The 23,247-nt window shown below is 41.7% G+C and overlaps 1 protein-coding gene and 1 non-coding gene across 2 annotated transcripts; both read left to right on the plus strand.

Moving 5' to 3' along the window:
* Positions 1-7: 7 nt before the first annotated feature.
* LOC110524109 (thimet oligopeptidase) lies at positions 8-22,318 on the plus strand. The gene is made up of 14 exons (XM_021603458.3): positions 8-147; positions 6,839-7,045; positions 7,693-7,841; positions 8,169-8,276; positions 10,562-10,664; positions 11,254-11,411; positions 11,706-11,841; positions 16,533-16,675; positions 19,792-20,018; positions 20,297-20,498; positions 20,925-21,111; positions 21,290-21,418; positions 21,573-21,709; positions 21,934-22,318. Exons 1-14 carry the CDS (start codon positions 135-137, stop codon positions 22,093-22,095), a joined length of 2,061 nt encoding a protein of 686 aa, XP_021459133.2. The 5' UTR covers positions 8-134; the 3' UTR covers positions 22,096-22,318.
* On the plus strand, positions 10,951-11,086 carry LOC118964761 (small nucleolar RNA SNORA16B/SNORA16A family). Its single transcript, XR_005051954.2, has one exon. It is a non-coding gene; the product is annotated as a small nucleolar RNA SNORA16B/SNORA16A family (small nucleolar RNA).
* Positions 22,319-23,247: the final 929 nt, after the last annotated feature.

Below are 23,247 nucleotides of genomic sequence, written 5' to 3' on the forward strand. Positions count from 1 at the left end.
AAAAGGTGTTGACTTCGTCGCAAGTGTTAGACGTCATCACTACGTAGCTGAAGCATGCCCGCACTACAGTCGCTTTATCGGCAAACACAGACCGCAAAGCGCTCTGAAAACGTTGCTACTTGGTTTTCTGGAAGATGGCACCGACAGGTGAGTACGAAATGAATCCATGTTAGTCTTTCCTAACACTTCATTGCCAAATGAATACAAACTCAAAGTTATGCATATTAATACGTCTGTGCTTGGCATTCTGGTTTTCTGAATGCTACCTAGCTAGTAACGTTAGCTACCTGCTTTTTAGCAACGTTTGCTAGTATTTAACGTTACACACTATATTTACTAGGAATTAGTTGACAAAATAACGGAAAAGTCCGCCGGAAGGCAGATGTCAAATACAAGTAAAGTTCAACTTTGCCGATTGTCTATAGGGTTGGTTCTTATGCTGGGCCGGGGGGTATTGACATAAACGTCTAATAAAACATAAATCAGACTTTCCAAACGTGGGTCTGTTGTAGACTCACTTCCTTTCCCGCTCACTGTCAAAATAAAAGTCCTGAACGTGCGCTATACCTGCACAAAAAAGCAAGCACTTGTGCTGTGGGGGACTTCTATTTTGACATGGGGTAAGCAGAGAGGAACTGCGTGAGTCTTCAAACGACTCACATTTGAACATTATGTTTAATTATATGTGCCATTAGAAGGCAGGGCAAACCCTTTTTGGTGATTTCTGGTATATCATCAAAATAAACCAATCGCAGCACATTTTTGGAGTTGCAGTTACCATTGGAAATTAAGGTTGAAAGTTCAATTTTATATGACTAAAACAGAAAGAACCAAAATTATTCCGTTGCTGCTTCCCGTTGACGCTTCCTGTTGACAAGACATTTTGATAAATAGTCCAATGTCAAAACACAGTTAACGGCGTCCTAACCAATATGCAGAAACAGTTCGTGATTATAATGGAAACATAGCAAATGTTATGTTTATCTGCTCATACATGTGCAACAATAGTATTACTTGTAAAACATTTTTTTTGAGGAGCCCCTTATAATCGGCACAAGCACTAAAAACTCGTTTTAACAAGTGGCAATGAATCACTTACAGTGCCTTCAGAAAGTATTCCGACCCCTTGACTTATTCCATATTTTGTTACCTTAGCCTTATTCTAAATTGTATTTAAATTATTATTATTTTTACCTCAATCTACACACAATACCCCAGAATGAAAAAAAAACAACCTGTTTTTTAGAAATGTTTGCTAATTTATAATTTTAAAACCCCCTGAAATATCCAATTTACATAAGTATTCAGACCTTTTAATCAGTACTTTCTTAAAGAACCTTTGGGAGTGATTACAGCCTCAAGTATTCTTGGGTATGACGCTACAAGCTTGGCACACCTGTATTTGGGGAGTTTCTCCCATCCTTCTCTGCAGATCCTCTCATGCTCCGTCAGGTTGAATGGGAAGTGTTTTTGCACAGCTATTTTCAGGTCTCTCCAGAGATGTTTGATCGGGTTCAAGTCAGGCTCTGGCTGGGCCACTCAAGGACATTCAAAAACGTGTCCCGAAGCCACTCCTACATTGTCTTGGCTGTGTGCTTATGGTCGTTGTCCTGTTGGAAGATGAACCTTCGCCCCAGTCTGAGGTCCTGAGCAGGTTTTCATCAAGAATCTCTCTGTACTTTGCTTCGTTCATCTTTCCCTCAATCCTGACTGGTCTCCCAGTCCCTGCCGCTGAAAAACATCCCCACAGCATGATGCTGCCACCACCTTGCTTCACCGTAGGGATGGTGCCAGGTTTTCTCCAAACGTGACGCTTGGCATTGAGGCCAAAAAGTTCAATCTTGGTTTCATCAGACCAGAGAATCTTGATTCTCATGGTCTGATAGTCAGGTGCCTTTTGACAAACTCCAAGCGGGTTGTCATGTGCCTTTTTACTGAGGAGTGGCTACAGTCTGGCCACTCTACCATAAAGACCTGATTGGTGGAGTGCTGCAGAGACAGTTGTCCTTCTGGAAGATTCTCCCATCTCCACAGAGGGACTCTGGAGCTCTGTCAGAGTGACCATCGGGTTCTTGGTCACCTCTCTGACCAAGGCCCTTCTCCCACGATTGTTCAGTTTGGCCGGGCGGCCAGCTCTAAGAATAACTTTGTCTGTTAGTAAACTTAAACCAATCATGACGGGGCATAGTATATCAACAGTGACAATGGTTGGCTGCTATTTGAAGCTGCAATATGAAACTTTTTGGGTGACCCTACCAAATTCACATAGAAATGTATTAGAGGTCGACCGATTTAATCGCAATGGCCGATTAATTAGGGCCGTTTTCATAACAATCGGAAATCTGTATTTTTGGATACCGATTTGTCTGTAAAAAAAAATTTTTTACACACACCTTTATTTATCCTTTATTTAAGTAGGCAAGTCAGTTAAGAACACATTCTTATTTTCAATGACGGCCTAGGAACGGTGGGTTAACTGCCTTGTTCAGGGGCAGAATGACAGATTTTTACCTTGTCGGCTCAGGGATTCAATCTTGCAACCTTACAGTTAACCAGTCCAACGCTCCAACCGCCTGATTACATTGCACTCCATGAGGAGACTGGCTGTTACGCGAATGCAGTAAGAAGCCAAGGTAAGTTGCTAGCTAGCATTAAACGTATCTTATAAAAAACAATCAATCATAATCACTAGTTAACTAAACATGGTTGACGATATTACTAGTTTATCTAGCGTGTCCTGCGTTGCATATAATCGATGTGGTGCGTATTCACAAAAAAGGACTGTCTTGCTCCAATGTGTACCTAACCATAAACATCAATGCCTTTCTTAAAATGAATACACAAGTATATATTTTTAAACCTGCATAATTAGTTAATATTGCCTTCTAACCTGGTTCGTTGCGAACTCTGTGAAGACTATTTCTTCCTAACAAAGGGGGATGATTTAATAAAAGCGCATTTGCGAAAAAAGCACAGTCATTATACGACTGTACCTAACCATAGACATCAATGCCTTTCTTAAAATCAATACACAGAAGTCTATATTTTTAAACCTGCATATTTTGCCAAAAGAAATCCAGGTTAGCAGGCAATATTAACCAGGTGAAATTATGTCACTTCTCTTGCTTTCATTGCATGCAGAGTCAGTGTATATGGAACAGTTTGGGCCACCTAATTTGCCAGAATTTTACGTAATTATGACTTATGGATGCCACCCGTTAGATAAAATACAGAACGGTTCCGTATTTCACTGAAAGAATAAACGTCTTGTTTTCGATGTTAGTTTCCGGATTCGACCATATTAATGACCTAAGGCTCGTATTTCTGTGTGTTATTATGTTATAACTAAGTCTATGATTTGATAGGGCAGTCTGACTGAGCGGTGGTAGGCACCAGCAGGCTCATAAGCATTCATTCAAACAGCACTTTTGTGCGTTTTGCCAGCAGCTCTTCGTTGTGCTTCAAGCATTGAGCTGTTTATGACTTCAAACCTATCAACTCCCGAGATTAGGCTGGTGTAACCGATGTTAAATGGCTAGCTAGTTAGCTGGGTGCGCACAAATAGCGTTTTAAACGTCACTCGCTCTGAGACTTGGAGTGGTTGTTCCCCTTGCTCTGCAAGGGCCGCAGCTTTTGTGGAGCGATGGGTAACGCTGCTTCGAGGGTGGCTGTTGTCGATGTGTTCCTGGTTTGAGCCCAGGTAGGGGCGAGGAGAGGGACGGAAGCTATACTGTTACACTGGCAATACTAAAGTGCCTATATGAACATCCAATAGTCAAAGGTATATGAAATACAAATCGTATAGAGAGAAATTGTCCTATAATTCCTACAACCTAAAACTTCTTACCTGGGAATATTGAAGACTCCTGTTAAAAGGTTTCATATGTTCTCATGTTCTGAGCAAGGAACTTAAATGTTAGCTTTTTTACATGGCACATATTGCACTTTTACTTTCTTCTCCAACACTTTGTTTTTGCATAATTTAAACCAAATTGGACATGTATTTGAGGCTAAATAGATTTTATTGATGTATTATATTAAGTTAAAATAAGCTCATTCAGTATTGTTGTAATTGTCATTATTACAAATATATATATTTTTTAATCGGTATCAGCTTTTTTGTTCCTCAAATAATCGGTATCGGCATTGAAAAATCATAATCGGTCGACCTCTAAAATGTATGTTTAGATCTCCTTCTCATTTAAAGCAAGTCTAAGAAGAGGTAGATCTGTTTCTATGTGCACTATTCCTATCTTAAGTTTTGTTTTTGCTTCTTTTACTTAAGGTTTTGTTCACCAGCTTCAAACAGCTGAAAATATGATATTTTTGTTTATTGAAAATATATTTTACAGTGGTTCAGATGGTACATTGATTCTCTACACTAGCTTGATTTGTCACAATCTGAAATCAGACAAACTATTAGAATTTGAACAACCAGGAAATGGCAGAGCAATTACTGCATAGTGCATCTTTAAGTGATAGTTTGACTGTCAAATCCATTTATTGTTGTGTGGCCAGCAACCTTTATAGAGACTGCCTCAAATTTTCCTGTGCCATTTCATTAACTCTACATTTTAAGTCCTGCACATCTCAGCCACTTGTGACAAAATCAGTGGTACAAAACTTTGGGTTAAAGATGTAACCGTGGTTCTCTGAGTAGAGTAACGGGTCGCCTGACGACCTATGGGAACTCCTTCCCCTTGTGTTTGAGATGCTTAATATCAAAGATGTTTACAGTCACGCCACACCCTTGCTGTACCCACGTGACCTGTTACTATAAAAGGCGTGGTGTGACACACTGTCCATTACTTCACTCAAACTCCACAGAGGTGGAGGAACAACATGAAAGATTGGCGACCTGTTATTCTTCTGAGAGAACCAAGGTTACATCCATAACCCAATGTTCTCTTCTGTTTTCGTAACGGGTAGCCAAACGAACTATGGGAGAGGCTGTACCAAAGAGGTATTTCGAACAACAGAGTGAGAACTCACCATTTAACTTAGTCCAGATGAGTCCCTGGGACGTCCTTGAATCCACCACAGGATGCAACAGAATATAATTACCCAACAGGGAACACAGAATTTCAACTGTACACGAGCAAGCTGAAAGCTAGAACTGACAACACAAGGTTTCAATTGGGTGCAACAGCACCACGAGTGGAATGGCTCTGTACAGTCGTGGCCAAAAGTTTTCAGAATGACACAAATATTCATTTTTACAAAGTCTGCTACCTCAGTTTGTATGATGGCAATTTGCATATACTCCAGAATGTTATGAAGAGTGATCAGATGAATTGCAATTAATTGCAAATTAACTGAATCCCCAAAAAACATTTCCCCTGCATTTCAGCCCTGCCACAAAAGGACCAGCCGACATCATGTCAGTGATTCTCTCGTTAACACCGGTGTGAGTGTTGACGAGGACAAGGCTGGAGATCACTTTGTCATGCTGATTTGAGTTCGAATAACAGACTGGAAGCCTCAAAAGGAGGGTGGTGCTTGGAATCATTGTTCTTCCTCTGTCAACCATGGTTACCTGCAAGGAAACACGTGACGTCATTATTGCTTTGCACAAAAAGAGCTTCACAGGCAAGGATATTGCTGGCAGTAAGATTGCACCTAAATCAACAATTTATCAGATCATCAAGAACTTCAAGGAGAGTGGTTCAATTGTTGTGAAGAATGCTTCAGGGCGCCCAAGAAAGTGCAGCAAGCGCCAGGACCGTCTCCTAAAGTTGATTCAGCTGCGAGCTCGGGGCACCACCAGTACAGAGCTTTCTCAGGAAGGGCAGCAGGCAGGTGTGAGTGCATCTGCACGCACAGTGAGGCAAAGACTTTTGGAGGATGGCCTGGTGTCAAGAAGGGCAGCAAAGAAGCCACTTCTCTCCAGGAAAAACATCAGGGACAGACTGATATTCTGCAAAAGGTACAGGGATTGGACTGCTGAGGACTGGGGTAGAGTCATTTTCTCTGATGAATCCCCTTTCCGATTGTTTGGGGCATCCGGAAAAAATCTTGTCCGGAGAAGACCAGGTGAGCTCTACCATCAGTCCTGTGTCATGCCAACAGTAAAGCATCCTGAGACCGTTCATGTGTGGGGTTGCTTCTCAGCCAAGGGAGTGGGCTCACTCACAATTTTGCCTAAGAACACAGCCACATCCTCAGAGAGCAACTTCTCCCAACCATCCAGGAACAGTTTGGTGACAAACAATGCCTTTTCCAGCATGATGGAGCACCTTGCCACAAGGCAAAAGTGATATCTAAGTGGCTCGGGGAACAAAACATCGATACTTTGGGTCCATGGCCAGGAAACTCCCCAGACCATAATCCCATTGAGAACATGTGGTCAATTCTCATGAGGCGGGTGGACAAACAAAAACCCACAAATTCTGACAAACTCCAAGCATTGATTATGCAAGAATTATGCACATCCACATAAGTTAATTGACAGCATGCCAGGGCAGATTGCAGAGGTTTTGAAAAAGAATGTTCAACTGAAAAATATTGACTCTGCATCAACTTCATGTAATTGTCAATAAAAGCCTTTGACACTTATGAAATGCTTGTAATTATACTTCACTATTCTATAGTAACATCTTACAAAGATATCTAAAGACACTGAAGCAGCAAACTTTGTGAAAATGACTGTACTTCTGATAGTACACCTGCCACAGTCTCTTCGAATCACATGAACAATACTGAAACTCTACCTAGTTCATACCACATGCCATTGAATGCCATGACTCATCTCCTGCACATTTCCTCATACGCTTTAGAAGTAGGCCTTTTTCCAAGACGAGCCATCCAACTAATGTCCAACCTTTCTTTCACCCAACAGAAGAGTTGGCATCTGGCACTGGTGCGCCAGTCTGTGCTGACAACCGCCTGCGCTGGGACCTGACCCCCGAGCAAATCAATCAGCTCTCGGATGAGGTTATTGCCAAGACCAAAAAGGTATATGACTGTGTCGGGGCCCTGAACCTGGCCAGTGTTTCCTATGAGAACACCCTGAAGGCTCTCGCTGATGTGGAGGTGGAGTACACAGGTGGGTGTGACTCCAAAATAGCATCATTTCTTCAACCCCTTTCCTGTATGACCACAGTGGATTGAAATTAATAGGTTATGATGTGTAGCGGGTTCAGTCCATAGCAACCACAACTAGCATCTACTCCACTGGCCTTGAAAGCGATTGGGAAAATGTCTGAGTTGGCACGAAAGAGGTATGCAATGGTAAAGACAAATCAGCACTTTTTACATAAAAACTAGCTGACAAGCCTATGCTCCCTACAATAGGCAGTGGACACTGGACTCTACATGTTAAATCAGTCAGTTGTAGCCTTTTTATAGACTCAAGGCAGCAAATGACCTAATCCAAAAGAGCTTGTTTTTATCATCGCCTTACTGCTTTTCATAATTTTAGGCCTTTTGTTAAGACTGTGCGTAGTGATGAAATAATCTACAAAACCTAAGCCTATGTTTCAAGCTGACAATGGTCAGTTTAGACTGGTTTTTATAAACTGTTGGAGCGTGCTACACATTGGTAATGGATTGAGTCCACCCCCATTTCAGTATGAAAGCACTTTGACCACTGAAAAAGCACAATATATAATCCTCATGATACATAGCATCACGTACAATGAAAATGACACTCATAATAACTGCTCACTTTTACATTTTGACGTGTTACTCCAGTTGACCGCAACATGCTAGACTTCCCCCAGCATGTGTCCTCCTCCAAGGACGTGCGCACGGCCAGCACCGACGCCGACAAGAAGCTGTCGGAGTTTGATGTGGAGATGAGCATGAGGGAGGACGTCTACCAGAGGATCGTGGCGCTGGAGGTGAGGAGGGCCGTGTGAGATTAGTACGGAAGGTCCCACTAGTCCGTAGATAAGATGTCAATAGTCTGTAGTTGCTTCCTCCGCATCTCCTTATTCTTCATCTACACTGATCTGAAAATGCACGCAGTGGATGTGCTTTCATCTTCCCACTTCATTATATCAGTACTAATAAAGGAGAGGAAAAGGTGATCCACTTTGACCTATTGAGCTGTACCTAGGAAGATCTCTATAGCCTGTATGTTTTTACATGTTTTTACATTTGTTCTTAACTGACTTAACTTAACTGATCATTCTCATTGACTGAGTTCTGCTTTTAACCTCTCACAGCGCAAGGTTGACGATGACACGCTTACTCAGGAGTCCAAGAGGTACATGGAGAGGCTGATCAAGCTGGGCCAAAGGAATGGTCTCCACCTGCCCAAAGAAACACAGGATGTAAGAGACTTTACCGTTTTCAAAGGAAGTGACCTTGACGGATATCACGGCCACGCTCATTTCCAAGTGGATCGTTCCATTTCATTTCAAATGGTATCTCTGAGAAATGAACCCAAATTGGCCTTTTCAATTCATAAGGTCATTTAGCTATTTGATTTAGAATTTTAAGACTCTTTGAAGTATCCACAAAAATATTTAAAATAATTATTTACGTGTTTAACTCATTTTTGGCCCTAAAAAGTCTCCATATATACTTCCATTTTTTTTGCAACTGGTACCGGCTGACCTTCAGATAAGACTTGTGAGGCCTAGAGTGTTCGGAAGCTACAGACAGAAGTAGGCAGATTGGCTGTACTGACTTGTGGAGGTCATAGAGCAAAACAGAGAACACCCCCTTCCATAGAGGGGTCATAATAGTTTTCAGGCCAAACCGTTCAGATGATTTTGTGATGGCCGATTTTCGGGATGTCTCATGGTCTGACAAGCACTGCTCTAGCTCTGTCACGTTTCACTGCAGATGCGGAAGTGCGATATAGGTGGATGCTGTGGATTGAGACGCATCCAATGCAAAACAACCTGATATCTCTTAAACTGACAGACAATTATGGGGATTTCTGTAGTATGCTATTTAGATTACCTTGGGGCGTGGACATCGACCTCGGGGGGTTAACAGTGACGCGAGGAATCCAAATAAATGGTCAAAAGCCACCCACGGAACCCCCCCCCGAATGGTCAGTATACAGTATCAGTTCTCTATGTTTGACAGGTAGTATGAAACTGCGGCTTGGTGTATTGTTTATTCATACTATGTAATTTATTCTCAGTGAAGTTGGTGACGTCCCCCCCCCCCCTGTTCAGAGAAATTAGCCATTTTGAAGTCTTGCATTTTTCCCCCATAAATGAATGTGTAAGTACCACTTTTGACCATGGATGCAGCTCTTCCTGCTGTTACTGCCACACCCTTTTATCCATATAGCTGATTTCTTGTGTTTATTAAATGGACCCTTTTGCAAATCTGTGTAGAAAACCAATAGCTTTTGCCCATGATGAAAATAAAAGGTTTGGTCATGCATACAATTCAAGCCAGTCCTCAATGAAAGCAATTCAAACACACACCTCTTAGGCTTAACCTGTGTCCAGGAAACAGACAATGTATGTTTAGTTTATTCCCTTCCAAAAATGTCTGGATTCAACATTCCTGGTGAACAAGCAAACTAACAGCAGTTCTAATGGTTTCAATGTTATGGTCTCTAAAGGTAAAAGTCCCAAATACACACTGTATATTGTTTTGTAATGGTATTTGGGTTGGGTTTAATGTTAAATGTCACTAGTCAAACAACAGAAATGTTTTCTTACCATTTTAATTGAAAAGCAAAAGACTGCTATGTAATGGTTTATAATTGTTTTATTTTATTAGGGATGTCACAACATTTTAGTCACTAGCCAATTTCTCCATCACATTTTTGGACTTGTAGGAAAAGTCTTCATATGAGAATTGCACCATAGGGATAACCCTCTCAGAGAGCTGCCATTTGTTGGATTATTTGAGAGGAGTTGGGCTGCTAAGAGACGAACTGAATTGCTTTCATTGAGGACTGCCTTGGTTTGTGAGGATGACCACACTATTTATTTTCACCGTGAGCAAAAACTATTGATTGTCTACCCAAAGTTGCACGAGCATTTTCGTGATCCATTTAAGAAACACAAGAGACCAGCAACATGGATAAAAGTGTGTGGCAGTAACAGCAGCATCTAGTGAGAAAAATCAGGTATTTTCACTCTAATTTATGGGGGGGAATGCAAGTGACTTCAATGGCTAATTTTTCTGAACAGCAGGGGAAAATCCACCAAATTCATTGAATACATTATATAGAATGAATAAAGAGTACTCTAAGCCGCAGCTTCATACTACTTGTCAAACATACAGAATTAATACTGTATACTTGCCTTTGGGGTGGTCCGTGGGTTTTGGATAACGTCTTAATCATTAGGTTTCATATACTATATTTATTGAATAGTATATGAATCCTATAAATTGAAATGGCCAATTTTGGGTGCAGTCGATTTAGCTTGATTTCTCACAGTTCAAATCATCTTGAAACAAAATAATGTTTCAGGAATGCTAATCTTATCTGTTCCCAACAAATGATTTCAGAACAATCTGAGATGGTGGGTGTCAATCTTCTTTCTTGTGCGTTTTGAGGTGGAATGACTCGTGTCATACTCTGATCTACAGTAGGTTCATTGTTGTCAACTTATTGACTTTATCTATCTAATCCAAACAGGAAGTCAAGAGGATCAAGAAGAAGCTGAGCAACCTGTGCATTGACTTCAACAAGCACCTGAACGAAGACACCACTAGTCTGACTTTCACCAGAGAGGAGCTGGGTGAGACCATGTTCACGCGGCCTGTTCTGAGACTCCATTTCTGTTGTTGGACCTTTGCTCATAGAAATAATGGGTACTATCCACTAATGGCAATAATGTGTACTATCCATTAATAGTAACTAAATATTACTTAATAGTATTGGTATCAATTCCAATTTGTTAAAATATCTTCATTAAAAATAGATGGCCCTCTGAATTTGAATTTCAGTATACTATCTACTTAATTGAGTCAAAGTGTCCTGAAGTGAAATTCATCCCAACCTGACTCTTTACAAGCGATAAGCACCCAGGCACCTATTGAACCCGCCCCTGTTCTCTTGTAGCAGTCACCATCAAAAGGATGCAAAAAACCTAAGTTCCTACGACAGTTGCTGTGTTGTTCGACCTTAACTGATTCCGCAACATTAAGGGGGAGGACACTTATGGAAACTGTTGTAGAATTTCAATGTTTCATTCTTAGCTATATGAAAGATCTAATGTGTTTTCAGGTTTCTAATTTGATTGCTTAAAAAAAAGAAGAATCAAAAATCACTAACATTGAAAGTAATCCCTAAGTAGGACTTGTGACATGTCTGACGATGCACTTTAGGCGGTCTCCCTGAGGACTTCCTGAGCTCGCTGGAGAAGGATGGGGACAGGCTGAAAATCACCCTCAAGTACCCCCACTACTTCCCCACCATGAAGAAGTGCTTCATCCCCGAGACCCGCAAGAAGCTGGAGGAGGCCTTCAACTCTCGGTGCAAAGAGGTGAGCCGTTGTATGTTTTGTGTGAGACCGAGATACTATCCTGTACTGGGAGAGCGTTGACTAGAGAAAATCGCTGAGCCCCTGAGAAACTCAAAGAAAGTCTTAACTGCTGCCCGAAATGAACGTTTACGTTTATGTCGGCCAAAATTGATAATAGACAACAGTTGTGTTTTTTTTTCTCTGAGCACCAAGGAGGATAACCTGTAAAGGACCAAGGATAACCTGTAAAGTTACTTAAAATGGTCCCCTGGAATGAATTTCAGCCCTCACCCTCTGTCTTTTACCCTGGTGTAGAAGAACTCTGCCATCCTGAAGGAGTTAGTGCAGTTGAGAGCCCAGAAGAGCTCCCTGCTGGGTTTCACCACCCACGCTGACTTTGTCCTGGAGATGAACATGGCCAAGTCTGGCAAGAAGGTGGCCGGCTTCCTAGGTGGGTGTTACTGATCGAGATGGGGTACAACTATCTGAAAGTTTGTTATGGTCCGTTGTTCCACTTCCAACTGACCAGTGTATATTTAACTGTTCTTAGCTGCTGTCAGTTGTATCAGAAACAATGTAGTGCTTCAGCTGCTTCACTATACTGCCCTGACCCCCCCTGGCCGTAACCACCCTGTTCCGTTTTAGTAAAAGTATTGATGTCATATTGTATTTGTTAAGGGCATTGCTCACACTCAACTATGCATTAACAAACACAACTGCTACAGCACAAAGTGGTTCACATTGCAAAAATGGAATGACAGCAGTTCACACATGTTTTTTTCTGCATAGAAAAGTATTGGGCCAGCCACCCTAAGTGTTTTTTTTTATTTAAATGTTTCATAATTTTCAGGATGGAAAAACATTTTCAGTGTAAACCACGTAGAAAAGATAATGGACCTATTTTTTAAAATATGTTTTTTATTTTTTTATAAATAAGATCATCTTTGAGAACTAACAATCAGCAAAATGGTACATTCAGGGGTATTTTTGTCATGGCATGTGGCCCCCATTGTTTTTGTTATGTTTCAGTCACTCCGATAGCATAAGAACACAGCCTAAGCCATGGCAAAAAGTGTAGAATTGCAGGAAGTTAGAATATATTGCCATTTTAAAGCTATCAGCCCCATGGCAAAATGTGTAGAATTGCAGGGAATTAGCTTTAAAGAGCAACTGAGCTTCCTGATTTGGCCTCATTTTGAAGCTTGGTCGTTAAGAAATGCTTAGCGGCCATGACTGAAGCCAATCAAGAGTTGCCTTGGGGGCGTGGTTTGATGTGTGTGTTTCATGTCTTTTTCCATTTCATTTGAAGATGAGGACTTCTCTCCTCCTGACTGACTCGCCATCTCAAGATGTTCTGCTAATTCAGTTCTATGTGTTGACTAAAGCCTTCACTGACCTTGTGTTTAGCCAAGCTGACAGCAGCTGGCTAGCTGATTTCTCTGTCAAATCAGTTATGGCGTTGATAGCAAGAGCCAGTGCCTGGAATGTGTTTCATAAGGCACTAGTTCTACAACACCTTGCAACAAAAGTAGCTTGCAACTTAGTTTCAAAATGTCATTGTGTCATGTAAAGACTTGTTACCATGGAAATAGTATCAACTGCGAGTTGAATGACCTGTCCGGAGTCAGCTCAGCTGTCCTACAACACAGTATTCTATAACTGGCTAGTTTTGTCTCGCCTCTATTCTCCTTATGTCCGCTGTTAGATCTTTCCCGAGGGACAATTCCCAGAATTATTAATATCCCTAGGCTACATGTGTGAACACGTGGAAACATCGCCCAGCTTGAGTGTAGATACATTTATAAAAACTTTCTATGCTGTAAATGTCATATTGATGTGCTTATGAAGACGGTATGCCTACACATACACTATGTGGACACGTGCACGTCGAACATCTCATTCCAAAATCATGGACATTATTATGGAGTTGTTCCCCCCCTTTGCTGCTATAACAGCCACCACTCTTCTGGGAAGGCGGTGACATTGCTGCGGTGACTTGCTTCCATTCAGCCATAAGAGCATTAGTGAGGTCGGGCACTGATGTTGGGCAACTAGGCCTGGCTCGCAGTCGGCGTTCCAATTCATCCCAAAGGTGTTCGATGGAGTTGAGGTCAGGGCTCTGCAGGCAAGTCAAGTTCTTTCGGACCGATCTCGAACAACCATTTCTGTATGGACCTCGCTTTGTGTACGTGAGCATTGTCATGCTGAAACAGGAAAGGGCCTTCCCTAAACTTTTGCCACAAAGTTGGAAGCACAGTATAGTCTAGAATGTCATTGTATGCTGTAGCTTTAAGATTTCCCTTCATTGGAACTAAGGGACCTAGCCTGAACCATAAAAAAACAGCCCCAGACCATTATTCCTTCTACACCAAACTTTACAGTTGGCACTATGCATTGGGGCAGGTAGCGTTCTTCTGGCATCCGTCAAACTCATATTAGTCCATCAGACTGTCAGATGGTGAAGCATGATTCATCACTCCAGAGAACGCATTTCCAGAGTCCAATGGCGGCAAGCTTAACATCACTCCAGCCGGCACTTGACATTGCGCATGTTGATCTTAGGCTTGTGTGCGGCTGTTCGGCCATGGAAACCCATTTCATGGAGCTCCCGACTAACAGTTATTGTGTTGACGTTGCTTCCAAAGGCAGTTTGGAACTCTGTAGTGAGTGTTGCAATTGAGGAGAGACTATTTTTACATGCTTCAGCACTCTGGTCCCGTTCTTTTAGTTTGTGTGGCCTACCACTTAGCAGCTGAGCTGTTGTTGCTCCTAGACGTTTCCACTTCACAATAACAGCACTTACAGTTGACCTTGGGCAGCTCTAGCAGGGCAGGAATTTGATGAATGGACTGGTTGGAAAGGTTTAATCCTATGAATGCTATGTTGCAAGTCACCATAGACAAACATTCTACTGCCAATGTTTGTCGATGGAGATTGCATGGTTGTGTGCTCGATTTTACACACCTGTCAGCAACAGGTGTAGCTGAAATAGCCGAATCCTCTAATTTGAAGGGATGTCCACATACTTTTGTGTATATATAGTGTACCTAGCAAATCAAAATAAATTGTGTGTGGAGTATAACTCTACACTCATGTAATGGGTATGCTTGTAATTGTTAAGGACGGGAGTTTTTCATGATAAAAAATAAATGCAATGTAGCTAAGCACAGGCAACATCCTAGAGGAAAACCTGGTTGTCTGCTTTCCCTCAGACATTTAGAGATGAATTCACCTTTTCAGCAGGACAAAAAACTAAAACACAAAGCCAAATCTACACAGGAGTTGCTTACCAAGAAGACAGTGAATGTTCCAGAGTGGCCGAATTACAGTTTTGACTTAAATCTACTTGCAAAATCTATGGCAAGACCTGAAAATGGTTGGCTAGCAATGATTAAAAAACAATTTGACAGAGTTTTAAAAAAGAATGGGCAAATGTTGCACAATCCAGGTGTCTCAAGCTCATACCTAGAAAGACTCACAGTTGTCATCTCTACCAAAGGTGCTTCTACAAAAGTATTGACTCAGGACTGTGAAATACTTATGTACTTTTTTTGCTTTGTCATTATGGGGTATGGTGTGTAGATTGATGGGGGGGGGGGGGGGGAACAATTTAAGCATATTTTTGTATTTCATTTTCCATACATTTGCTAAAAAAATCTAAACATGTTTTCGCTTTGTCATTATGGGGTGTTGTGTGTAGATGGGTGAGAAAATAATTTGGGCTGTAGCGCAACAAAATGTGAAATAAGGCAAGGGGTATACATACTTTCTGAAGGCACTATCAATATCTTTGTCCGAGTTTAAATTAATTGGCCAGTTAGTGAGCCAGTTCGAGTCAACATTATTTAAAGCAAGCTGGCTACATCATGATTAGCTAGAAAGCTAGCATCCAATGCCTGCCCTGCATTGACCCTAAATTGAAATTTAAGTTCGCTATTGTTAGCAAGGTAGCTAGCTAACGTGACATGCCACATCACATTACACGTTAGCTTGGTGTATTTAGCAAGCTACAGTATCCTTCCCTTTTCATCTGTGGTATATCATAGCTAGCCTTTTAAAAATGTATATATATTTCACCTTTTATTTAACCCGGTAGGCCAGTTGAGAACACTTTCTCATTTACAACTGCGACCTGGCCAAGATAAAGCAAAGCAGTGCGACACAAACAACAACAGAGTTACACTTGGAATAAACAAATGTACAGTCAATAACACAATAGGAAAAAAAGTCTATATACAGTGTGTACAAATGGCGTGAGGAGGTAAGGCAATAAATAGGCCATAGTAGCGAAGTAATTTAGCAAATTAACCCTGGCTCGCTAGCATTATGTTGTACAGCCAAAGGTAGCTACTAGCTAGGTAGTACCAGCTATCTTGTACTTAGCTAGCAAACTTCCAAAGCATTTCAACAGATATAATCCATTCCTGGCCATATTGTTTAAATGCATTGGAAGTTTGCACCAATTTAATGGGAGCCCATTTTCACTCCTATTTGTTGAGCGAAATGTGCGTGCGTTGCACCCATATACAGACTTGACAACATGGTCCAGTAATTTCACATGGCAGCTAGGTGCTGACCACAACGCATTGTCTCAATTGGGCATCATTGGCAAAAGTGGGCATGTAAGTAATTCATACCCAACCCTCAAGTAAAAAAAAAAAAAAAACTGTTTTGGACGAGACTTACTTTATGACCAGTTATCCTACTTACAGTTTGTATTCCATTTTGACACTAGAATAAATGTTTGACTCATATCAATGCCACAAACTGCATGCAGAGACATAAAAATGGTGTCCACGTGTTCATCTGACTCGGGAAATAGATAAAGGGCCTCATTGCCAAAATCTCTGAAGTATTCCTTTAAAACAGCAACATTTTGTCTCTGCAGCCAATAGGGCCTCTAAAATGTTCAGTCGGTGACTGCCATTGACCACACACTGCTATGCCCCCCGCATGCAACCTAAAGTCCATTTTGATCCAGACAAAAAACCTTACACACACACGGTTTCCACCCCTCACGTCTCTGCTCCAATGTGTGTGTGTGTGTGTGTGTCTCTCTGTGTTTGGGAGGGATTGGGATAAAGCAGAAGACACATTTCCTTTGGGTACATTTGACAATAAGGTCATCTTCCTTTTCTCCAGAGGAACTGGCCCGTAAGCTGAAGCCCCTGGGGGAGGAGGAGCGCCATGTCATCCTCAAGCTGAAGAAGGAGGAGTGCCAGAAGAGGGGCCTGCCCTTCAAGGGCGAGTTATACGCCTGGGACACACGTTACTTCATGACGCAGGTAGGCCATAGGTAAAAACAACAAATGTCTGCAGCTCTGTTTTTCTGGGGACCCAACAGTATTTTGTTTTAACACCCATAAATACAGTGGCATGGCGGGATGTCAGAGTTGCAGATTGCAAAGGTTATTCTGCTGTTGTATTCCATATTTGCTATCCCAGTATGTGCAAAGCCTATATTTATTAAAAACACAGAACAGTTTAATGTGAAAAGCAGGGATTGGTCTACTCCACCCATGCACTACCAAGGTTTTCCATCACACAGCTTTGACACCTACTACATTAACTATATGTATGTTGTACTTCAATCAATGTGTAGGCAGGTTACTTAGGATTGAAACTTTCTCAAACATCCTAATTTATACTCGTAGAGGGGCTCCCACAATAATGTGGTTTGTACCGCATGCAAGATCATGTATTGCGTTCTTCCCAACCCAAACTAAGACATTATCCCATTCCACTACCCTTTTCAAGCTGCTTTTTGTAAATTATATGTAAGTCAGCTTTGCTTTTATAATTAAAAAGACCATTAGGCTTGATCACATGAGCTTTGTTGTCTTGTCGTAATGTATGTGGTGCTTGCATGTTTTTTTTGTTTATTTAAAGCTATATTTTAGCAATATAAAAGTATTCAGACCCCTTGACTTAAAAAAAAAAAAAAAAGTATGTTACAGCCTTATTCTAAAAAGGATTAAATTAGTTTTCCCTCATTAATCTACACACAATACCCCATAATAACAAAGCCAAAACCGGTTTTTAGACATTTTTGCAAATTTAGGATAAAATAAAAAAAAATGGATTAATGTTTACATATGTATTCAGACCCTTTATTCAGTACTTTGTTGAAGCCCTTTTGGCAGTGATTACAGCCTCGAGTCCTCTTGGGTATGACGCTGCAAGCTTGGCACACCAGTATTTGGTGTGTTTCTGCCATTCTTCTCTGCATATCTTCTCAAGCTCTGTCAGATTGGATGGGGAGCATCGCTGCACAGCTGTTTTCAGCTGTTCAATCAGGTTCAAGTCCGGGCTCTGGCTGGGTCACTCAAGGTCATTCAGAGACTTGTCCCAATGCCCCACCTGTGTAGTCTTGGCTGTGTGCTTAAGGTCGTTGTCCTGTTGGAAGGTGAACCTTCCGGCCGGCCAGCTCTAGAAAGAGTCTTGGTGGTTCCAAACTTCTTCCATTTAAGAATGATTGAGGCCAGTGTGTTTTTGTGGACCTTCAATGCTGCAGAATTTTTTTGGAACCTTTCCCCTGATCTGTGCCTCGACACAATCCTGTCTCAGAGCTCTCCGGACAATTCCTTCGACCTCATTGCTTGGTTTTTGTTCTGACATGCACTGTCAGCAGTGGGACCTTATATAGACTGGTGTGTGTGCCTTTCTAAAGTATGTCCAATCAATTGACTTCACCACAGGTGTACTCTAATCAAGTTGTAGAAACATCTCAAGGATGATCAATGGAAACTGGATGCACCTGAGCTCAATTTCGAGTCTCTTAGCAAAGGGTCTGAATACTTATGTAAATAAGGTTTTTATGTTTTTTTATGTTTTAATACATTTTTAAAAAATTATTTTAAAAAAATTGCTTTGTCATTATAGGGTATGGTGTGTAGATTGATGAGGGGGAAAAAACTATTGAATCAGTTTTGAGTACTGCTGTAACAAAATATGGAAAAAAGGGTCTGAATACTTTCCGAATGCACCGTATGTCATTGAGGGGGGAATTGGATCCTTTTTTTTTTCTCCGTAGGTGCTTAACATAACAACAGGTTGTGTTGGACAGAGTCATTCATATAGATATAGAGGTCTTTAGAGCCTTTCTGCCTTCCTGATTTCTGTAACCATTATCTAATCTGTGCAATATTGACATGAACTCAGAACCACTTGTTTTGCAAATATGGACCTGTTTTATCATTTGCTGTTCTGATCAATGGCCAGTTCATTACCTCTTGTCATATTTAATATGCAGCTTAATATTATGTTAGTATTTATAAAAATAAAAAAATTGTAGTAAGATACAATAAAACAAAACACGCTACAATAAAACAAAATTACAATATGCCTATATCTAAAAAAAAACAGCCATGATATTTACAGTGCCTTCAGAAAGTATTCATACCCCTTAATCCAGATTTTGTTGCTTTGCAGCCTGAATTCAAAATGGATGAAATTTTTGGGAAATGATATACAGAAATATCAAATTTACATAAGCATTCACACCCCTGAGTCAATCAATACATGTTAGAATCACCGGTTGGCAGCGATTTACAGCTTTGAGTCTTCCTGGGTAAGTTGCTTTGCACACCTGGCTTGTACAATATTTGCACTTTTTAAAATGTATTCTTCAAGCGCTGTCACTTTGGTTGGTGATCATTGTTAGACAACCATTTTCAGGTCTTACCATAGACTTTCAAGTAAATTTAAGTCAAAACTGTAACTCGACCACTCAGGAACACTCAATGTCGTCTTGGTAAGCGACTCGGCAGTGTGTATTTGTCTTGTATTTTAGGTTATTGTACTGCTGAAAGGTGAATTTGTCTCCCGGTGTGTGTTGGAAATGCTTAAAAAAGTTGTCACATCGTTGGTTCTAATTGGACATGTGAGAGTGATAAATTGTACGATGTACAAGCGGGTTGCATCTCAACTTATTCTGTCCAAATAAAACCAAGTCTGATGGTCATTTTATGGATGCTGTAGTCTTGTTTTAATCCGACGTCTAGAATTTGAGCTAGGTTTGGGCAATTATGCTAATGCTAACGACTTTGTGAAAAATCCGGTATGTGTTTCTCCGTAACGACTGAACGGATCATGTCGAGTGTGTGTGTGTGTGTGTGTGTGTCAAGTGTGTTGTGTACTTTCATGTTTGTTTGCAAAGTTTCATCGACGTTGGTGTTAAATTAGCTTAGATATGATGGTAGGAAGATTGCAACTTAACATTGAGCATCAATCAATCCCTACTCAAAATATATAACATACTTTTTAAAAAAAATCATAGCTCTGTGTTTTTCACTGCGGTGTTAGAGATGACCCAGTGGGCTGTGTGGTCTATATTTGCCCCTGAAGGGATAATGTTTTGAAGTGATGAATTGAATCTGTCCTTTGCTCTTCCCCCCTGTAGGTGGAGGAGACCCAATACGCGGTGGACCAGAACCAGCTGAAGGAGTACTTCCCCATGGAGGTTGTGACCCGGGGCCTGCTGGACATCTACCAGGAGTTGCTGAACCTCACCTTTGACCTGGTGGAGGGGGGCGCCCCCGTGTGGCACGACGACGTCACCCTCTACTCCGTCAAGGACCGCACCACGGGCACGGTGGTGGGCCAGTTCTACCTGGACCTCTTCCCACGGTGAGTCTGAGGAAAACGGAAGAGATTGAAAAGGGCAGAGGATTTTAAAGATGGCCGCATACAATTAGTTATGTATGATGATTGTTTTGATATAACCATCTTTTTTTAATAAGGATTTTAATAGTTTTTTTTGGGGAAAGTCTTTATTTCATTGTTCTGAATTTGTCTACAGCAATTGAAACAGAGAAGAGTCCACCTTTTCCTCCTCCACATTATGGGGGAGACAATAAAATAAAAATGTTTAGCCAGTCATGGTGGTTGTGTGTAACCCTTCCCAGCGAGGGGAAGTACGGCCACGCGGCCTGCTTTGGCCTGCAGCCCGGCTGTCTGCTGTCGGACGGGACCCGGCAGATGGCGGTGGCGGCCATGGTGGCCAACTTCAGCAAGCCCACGGCCGACGCCCCCTCCCTGCTGCAGCACGACGAGGTGGAGACCTACTTCCACGAGTTTGGCCACGTCATGCACCAGCTCTGCGCTCAGGTGTGTATGTATACGTGTGTGTGGTGTCATTGCTACTATAGAGTATACATTGTTGCGTAATTCCTCAGCACCGAAATGAATGTTTGACTGAGTAAAGGCATTTTAGTGTGATGGTTAATATATTTCCTGCTCTCAATACGTCATTGGCTATTTAATACCTGTAAAATCAACCTAAAACACATTTGTAAGCAGTGACTTTTTGCCAGTTTTAATACCTGAGAGCACAGTGTACTCCGTCAATGACCATTCACTATAAAATCTATATTTAATATGGTATAGAAAATGTCATCAAACCTATATGAACACCAAAAATGAACACCAAAATAATATATCCCTTTCCTGTCCAGTTTGATGTCTAACAGTAGTTCTACCACAGGATGCGGGGATTAACAGATGCATGTGTCTCTCCTCCTCTGCTGCTCCCAGGCGGACTTTGCCATGTTCAGCGGGACACACGTGGAGCGGGACTTTGTGGAGGCGCCGTCGCAGATGCTGGAGAACTGGGTGTGGGAGAAGGAGCCCCTGCAGCGCATGTCCAAACACTACAAGACGGGTGCCCCAATCCCTGACGACCTGCTGGACAAACTCATGAAGTCCCGCTTGGCCAACACGGGTGGGCCACCATGAAACAACACCCTGGCTCTTTCATAGAACACCCAGCTTAATAACACCTTTTACACCAGTGCCGGTGTTTAGGTTACTGGGCAGTGGTCACCAACACGACTCCTGAAGAGCTACTGGGTTTAAATGCTTCAGTGTGTTATTGTGTTAACCCTCTCCCTCCCATGCAGGTCTGTTTAACCTGCGTCAGATCGTCCTGGCCAAAGTGGACCAGGCCTTACACACCAAGAATGGGCTGGACCCGGCCGAGGAGTACGCCCGGCTGAGCCAGGAGATACTGGGCGTGCCTGCATCCTCAGGTCAGAGACAACCTCAACCAATGGGCCATAGCACTATCACAGCTGTAGTTTGGTAGCCTGTTCCCAGATCTGTTTGTGCAGTCTTGCCAACTCCTTTAGTTATTGTCCGTTTTTTAAAAACAAATCCTTTTTTTCTTCGCCATTGTGCCCATAGGAACCAACATGCCAGCCACATTTGGCCACCTGGCGGGTGGTTACGATGCCCAGTACTACGGTTACCTCTGGAGCGAGGTCTACTCCATGGACATGTTCTACGCCCGCTTCAAGCAGGAGGGCATCATGAACCCCAAGGTTGGCACAGCTAGTTATTTACAATTCTGTTTTTACACTTGACCGTCCGCTCTTATCGAGTAGTTGGTATCAGGCGTTGTTGGTTCTTGATGCTAGTGAGCAGTGACTGCCTGCAGCCCTCCAGAACTGGAGCCAGATGATTTCACCATGGCAGAAATGTCATTGTTGTCAGCTTCAAGTGTCACCTGCTTGATGCTGATGAAGTACATTTCCATCTCTTCTAGGTGGGGCTGGGCTACAGAAACTGTATCCTAAAGCCCGGAGGCTCGGAAGACGCTGAAATTATGCTCAAGAACTTCCTAGGGAGGGAGCCAAAGCAAGAAGCTTTCCTCCTGAGCAAAGGATTAACGGTAGAGCTGGAGGCAGACACTCCATGTGCCTGTTGACCAATCAGAACCAGCTCAGTGTAAACGCCCACCCCAACCAATCATATACTTGGGACACGGGCACAAGGGACATACATGTTCTAGAAAAAACAATGAAAACAAGAATTGATGCATGCTATTTCACCCTTTTGTGCTGTGTTTTTTTGATTTTTTTTAGTTTGGAGATGTTTTAAACTATTATATGCAAGTAAGGTTGAACAAAATACATTAAGAATTGACTTGACCCATTTGTCGCCTTCTGTCAGTTTTCTCAAATTAAGTAGCTCTTAAGGGGTTTCAAACTTATTTTGTTAATTTTATACTAAGACGTTCACGGGCCACATTAAAACAGCTCTTAGGCCGTATGTTTGAGGCCCTGATATGCAGCCAGTATCATATAGATTCAGTATCCTTTCTGGTGAAACAAGGCGTAATACTGTGTCTCATTAGTATTACATAAGACTAACTCCCCTGAGAATGAGTCTGTAGCCTTGAAGTACACTCGCTGCCATAAAGCTGTTACAACGGCAGTCCTCATGGTTGTATAGCAGTAGTACATTCCAAATGAAGTATAACCTCGTATTACAAAGATTTTGTTAGGTGTTTTGTTAGGTGTTTTTTAACTTGCACTACCAGGAATATTGTCGCAGATGTTGTTGCCAGTTCTAGCCAGAGGCAAACTCAGGCTTGACTCACTTTATAAGCTCTGTAGTTAAGTACCCTGATGATTAAATGAACTCCAGGGATATTCCTGTCGTGTTCTGAGGATTTCGTTTGGTAAAATGGAGCCCGTGTCAAAACAGCTTAAGGGTAGTACAGTACTGGGGAACAAACATCATGATGTATGGTCAGGGTAATGAGCTGGAATGCCTAGTCATTCTGAAAATGAAGTACATTAATACAATATCTCAGATCTCTAACTTATTTGAGAGGCAAGCAACTATAACCAGGTTATACTTCTGTATGAAGCTTTTCTGAAATATCTTATTTCTATTAAGTATAAATAATGGGATATTTCAGAAAAGCTTCATGAGGCATTAAATATGCTTAAGTATAATCCAAAGCTACCCTTGTTGCAGAATATTCTTAAGTGTTCCCACGATAAAATAAAAGCTCAGTTTCTGAGATTTCTGATAATTGATTTGTTTAGTGGCATCAAGCCCGTCAGCTCCT

Source organism: Oncorhynchus mykiss, chromosome 5 (genome assembly GCF_057628025.1).
Source record: "Oncorhynchus mykiss isolate SJ-2025 chromosome 5, ASM5762802v1, whole genome shotgun sequence".
NCBI lineage: Eukaryota > Metazoa > Chordata > Actinopteri > Salmoniformes > Salmonidae > Oncorhynchus > Oncorhynchus mykiss.